This window comes from Lactuca sativa, chromosome 9 (assembly GCF_002870075.4).
Source record: "Lactuca sativa cultivar Salinas chromosome 9, Lsat_Salinas_v11, whole genome shotgun sequence".
In the NCBI taxonomy this organism is placed as follows: Eukaryota; Viridiplantae; Streptophyta; class Magnoliopsida; order Asterales; family Asteraceae; genus Lactuca; species Lactuca sativa.
The window spans coordinates 182593192-182598748 of record NC_056631.2 but is presented as its reverse complement, the minus strand read 5'-3'; the positions used below and the strand labels follow the sequence as shown (position 1 = coordinate 182598748).

The window sequence follows — 5557 nt, the reverse complement described above, 5'->3', positions numbered from 1 at the left end:
GGGTTTCCAGGTCATAATCGGGTTCGCTAGACACCGTCATGTAAGAGCATGTATACATCACCTTCATTTATTTTTAACATATTTCATACTATTTTTAAAGTTATTTGTCTTTATTTTTAATTAATAAAGCTTATATTCATAAAAAAATTAGAATATCTTATATCAAACAATAATCAATTCTTAGTGGAGCCATGGAGTGTGGAAAATATTAGGCTTTAAGTTTAAGACATTGTAACCCCTTTTTACCAATTTTCAATCTCCAATCTCAGGGGAGTTTGTGTGTATCATAAAATAAACTAGGGGTGGAAATGAAAATATCTACAACTGTCCGATAAAAGCATTTCTAGGAACTGAGCTTCCTGCACTAAACCTTATCCTACTCCTACTTCCCTGAAGAAGGAAGATTGAAGACGGTGGTGACAGAGGTCGGAGAAAACTAACAGCAAATGGCGATGGCGTATGCAACCTCATCGTCTGTGATGTTCGGAGCCTCACAGAACAACAGGTCTCCAGTTCTCTTCGGGTTTTCAACAATGGCAGCATCAGCCTCCTCCCCAAAGCACATCATCGGAGCTCGAACCAGTCGGAACTTTCAGATTCGCTGCGAAGAACAGAAAGTTCAACAACGGACACTTGCACCTGTTGAGCAGCGTTGGATGTTTACCGATTCCGATTTCAAAGGACCGGTACTCCTTTTAATCTCCCTTTTCTCGTCGTTTTCCGGCGAATTCTCTGTTGTCGACCGAAATTAGAACGAATGTTAGAGCATTGCTTGACTACATGGTTGAGTATTTGCTCTTAATTTCGTAAACATTTGTTTAGCACAATTGTGCAGACATTACTCCGTAATTGTGCCCTACGGCGATCTTCGATGCCTAATTTAGGTTAATTGTTCGAAAAATGAAAACGAAGATTCGCTTTCAAAAATTACAGATCGATTTATCAAATTAATACTCAATCATGTAACTACTCTATCAGTTGACTTGTTATCAATGGAAGAATGTTGCATAGTCTTACACTTTTACAGTTCCTAGTTATACATCAAAAAGTAGAATGTGTTTGAGCTTCATAGAATCTGTATCCAAACTTCTGTATATCGGACGAAGTCTGATTGAAATCTGTATATAGAATCTGTAACATTCTTCTATCGTTTGTGGACAGGATGTATGGAACAAAACATGGTACCCTAAAGCTGAAGACCATGTGAACACAGAAAAGACATGGTATGTTGTTGATGCAACTGATAAAATTCTTGGAAGAATGGCATCAGCTATAGCAGTTCACATACGTGGGAAGAATCTTCCAACCTATACTCCTAGTGTAGACATGGGAGCATTTGTAATTGTGGTATACATTCCTCTACTTCATCTTTTATAACAATCTATTGTAATCAACTATGAGCATAATTTGTAAATATTAGGTGAATGCTGAGAAAGTTGCTGTTTCGGGTAAAAAGAGGCTACAGAAACTTTACAGGAGGCATTCAGGAAGACCAGGTGGAATGACAGTGGAAACTTTTGATCAACTTCAACAGAGGATTCCTGAAAGGATTATTGAGCATGCTGTTCGTGGGATGCTTCCTAAAGGAAGGGTAAGTTCACAAACTTTTTGTTTGATTTGAGTAGTTTTTTGGTATGTAGTAATCAAAGAGGAAAACAATATTTTCCAAAATCACCCTTCCAATTTTCATATTTTGCTTTCCTTTTTCTTAAATTTGTTATACTTATTTTGTAGCTTGGACGAGATTTGTTTACTCATCTTAAGGTGTACGAAGGACCCGATCATCCGCATCAAGCACAAAAGCCCATAGATTTGCCGATAAGAGACAAAAGGATACAAAAACAAACCTAGATTCCATGTCTTTTTTTTTTGCAAATTAAATGTTGAACTTACCTTCTAATTAAATGCAAAAAAGATTATTTTTTGAGCAAAATATTGTACAAAATTTGATTCCAAGTATCGGGAACCCCAGCTAGGCACCAATGGCTACAATCTCGACCTTCGTCACCGTATATGGACGGATGACCATCTTTTCTTAGTTGAGTAAGAAGCGTTATATCCAATAAATAAGCCGGATTTTTCATTTTGACCAAAACGCCCTTCACAACGTGTTGCCCCGGGTATCTTTTCCCGGGAAAATGAAGTCCATGAATAGGTAGGGTTTGCCCTTCACAACTCCGGACGTTTGGCTCATTCCAATCTTTGCCCCTATTCACATAAAAGTCGATTAATAATTCGAACAAAAGCAACAAAACAAGTTACAACCAAAACCCTAAAAATGCAGTACGTTGACTTGGATTGTGACTGATCTGACAATATTATAAAAATGTGGACAAACCAATGTTAATGGGACAATGTCTTTACTTTTTAATCTTTAGTTCGAGAAAAGACGTGAATGTCTATATTTTTGTCATCAAAAATAGCTCTAGGAAGTTTGTTTTGTCATGTCCAGTCCAATCCAATCTTGTCTTGTGTAACAAATACAGTATGATTAAATCAAATTATTTTTAGCTTACTCATCGTGAATGGCAGAGATCCCTTGAAAAAAGACTCGGGTCTTGTTAGGATTAATGTTCGAGTCAACCCATTTCGCCCATGTGGTCAAAGCGATCTTGTAAGCTTCCATTCGTCCCATGTTTTTGTATATCTCTTCCCCGACTTGGTAGTAATCCCATCTACACCCAAAAAATCAAATCATATGATTCAAATAAGTTGATACTTTTCCATTTTTACTTAAACAAAGAAAGAACGATTTAACAGAGAAAGAATATGAATGACACACGTTTGAAGGGATCCGCTGTGTGTCCACCAATGATAGCTATTGAAGATCAAAACATCTACTCCCTCCCATTTCCCTCCTCTACTTATCGAGTCCAATTTTAGAACTCGGCTCTCTTTCTCCACCACAAGGTCTACAAGAAACCCGTTTTTCAAGTACATAACCGAAACTCCATATTCCTTCAACAAACACAAAATAAAACTTCAAATTTGCAAAACAATGAAGGTTGAAATTTTTAATTTTAATACAATTAAAAAGACAACGCGACTCAAATAATAAACACAATATTTATATCATTAACTTACTGGGAATGAAAGATTTGAGAGTGGTCCTTCACGCGTGAAAGTATGCTTAGTGGAAGGAACCGAGTGGTAAAGCATGCATGCGAGTGATTGCCACTGGTTTGAACTCAGTGAGTCGCCCACAAACATGATTTTCTTGCCTCTATTTCTCCTCAAAAACCTTTTGCCACTGAAACTGTACATTTCCATTTGTAGAATACTAACAGTTATTTGCAATTTTTCCTAGGGAAAAGTATAATGAAATCCAGAGTAAAAATTAGCAGATATGATTGGAATCCATTTGTTTGAAACGTTGATAGAATGAACTGAAAGTCTGAAACAAGGATAAATTGATCCAGCAACAGATTATTCATTTATTTCAGCAATTCAGCATTCGAAATTTCTAGAAAACAATTTGTTCTTGAGCTCATAAACTAAAACCACGAACAGATCCCCTACATTATTGAAAAAGCTACTAACCTCGCAAGAGCACAACGATGAGGTTGCCATCTGAACTTGAGGTACATCGTGTCGTCTCTTCCGTTCTTCTGACAGTTCAATCCGGAGTCTACGAAGGGGCATTCAGATCCGTTATAAATCGGGTACGATGGATCCATAATCCAGCTTCCTTTGAACAAATTGCACTCGTTTGATTGTCTACTTCTACTTCTTCTTCGAGTTCCTTCTCCATTGTCGTGAGCTTGAGAGATCAGAAGCGTTAGTAGAACGAAAATGGCAGCGAAGGCGGTACGCAGAGTGGTTTTGAACATGGTGAACACGGAGAGCGAGAAAGGGGAGAGACAGCAAAAAAGACTGGTGGTTGGGTACTGTGATTGGCTGATTGCCTATATATAAAGTTTAAATAAATTTTTATTTAAAATATAGCTATTTTTTCCAAGTTTTTTTTTAACGCAAAATAATAATAATAATAATAATAATTTTCGTTTCGTAGGCCATTATCAAATTTTTTCCAAAGAAGCTTCATAAATCATAACTACTCCGTTTCAGTTGAATTTTTTTATTGTGTTTTCTATAACAATATCTACCATAGATATAGCATATTTTTAATTTAGATTTAGTTGTTTCATTGTGTTTTTTTAACGATGTCTATCCATAGATATAACACATTTTTAATTTGGATTTTGGAAAGTCATATTTATTTAACTAGTAAGGTATTCCATGAAAAATTTAATTTTGATCATTGATAAATTTTGCATACAAACTCTATTTGAGTTTAATTTTTTTTCATTGTGTTCTACGTAACAATGATATCCATGGAAATATCACATTTGGTATTTGGATATCAAGAGGTTGTCTTTCGTTAACTCCAACTTATGATGGTTTGTGACATGGCTGGTTTTGAAAGGAGACAAAGTGGGTATCCGTACATGACCCTTTTTTTATATATATTACAACTCAGACCCAAAGTGATTGTCCAGATTCATGCTAATCGAGTGGCCCGCCACGCACCAAAAGAGAGCTTTATGGGTCATCGTGTTAGTTGTTACGATATGTCATTACTCATTAAAATACTATGATTTTGCTATGACTATTGCTATAAAGTTTACCGTCGTATTAACAAAACTTTAGTTTATATAATTTAAGTTGTTACAAATTATGGTGTAAGGACTTTTTTTCTAGTTCATCCTTGTCATTGAATCCTCGACCCTAGTATGTGATGTTTGAGCTGATTTTTTTTTCTTAAATGATTGTTTGTTAGAGGTCACATTAAGTGGATATTGTAACATCCCTAAAATCATGAAAAAAAAAATTTTAACCATTCCAAAATCATGAATCAAAGTCTCCCAAAATCATAAGTTAGATAAAAATCCAGGATCTTGTGCACAATCACACATTCGCTTTGCCTAGTCCTCTGATGTACCTAAAATCATAAAATCAAATTGTAAGTCAAAGCTTAGTGATTTCCCCCAAAGTCCCCCACACACAAACATATAACGACATGCATATTGGGCCCACAACCATCGTGATGGATTACCCTCGGGTCCACAGTCATCAGAGTGGATTACCCCTACGAGCCCACAACATCAGTCTGGATTGCCCTCCCGTCCCTCAACTTATGCCTGGATTGTTCTCGAGCCCACAACATAAGTTTGGAATCCCCTCCCGGCCCCCAGCTTATATATGGGTTGCGCCTGGGTTTGTTGGCTCCCACACAAAGCAGTATTGCCTCAGCCCAACCGCACTATGTCGACATATGCAACAGATAAACATATAACCAACAACATATAATCAGGCATATCTACAGATCATTATAGTATAACAATATCGTATATACCAACATACATCATACAACCTAGTGGGCCGACCTAGGTGCCTTCGACCCATGGGTATAGTAAGGAAAACTCACCTTAATCAACTATCAAAGAGAAAACATCAGCTAAAGCTACCGATCCTCGAACTCCTTACACTATCAATTCACCAAAACATCCTTAAGTTAAAACCAAGGTAAAAAATTCAAACCGGCAAGTCCTTAGAC

The 5557-nt window shown here is 36.7% G+C and overlaps 2 protein-coding genes across 2 annotated transcripts; one reads left to right on the top strand and one right to left on the bottom strand.

The window, feature by feature from the left end:
* The first annotated feature begins 446 nt into the window (after positions 1–446).
* On the top strand, positions 447–1933 carry LOC111898958 (50S ribosomal protein L13, chloroplastic). The gene is made up of 4 exons (XM_023894839.3): positions 447–686; positions 1162–1347; positions 1421–1591; positions 1735–1933. Exons 1-4 carry the CDS (start codon positions 447–449, stop codon positions 1849–1851), a joined length of 714 nt encoding a protein of 237 aa, XP_023750607.1. The 3' UTR covers positions 1852–1933.
* LOC111898957 (protein trichome birefringence-like 42) lies at positions 1417–3878 on the bottom strand. Its single transcript, XM_023894838.3, has 5 exons — positions 3541–3878; positions 3085–3256; positions 2783–2958; positions 2517–2675; positions 1417–2208 (listed from the first exon to the last, which is right to left on the bottom strand). Exons 1-5 carry the CDS (start codon positions 3828–3830, stop codon positions 1917–1919), a joined length of 1089 nt encoding a protein of 362 aa, XP_023750606.1. The 5' UTR covers positions 3831–3878; the 3' UTR covers positions 1417–1916.
* Between the last annotated feature and the right edge of the window lie 1679 nt (positions 3879–5557).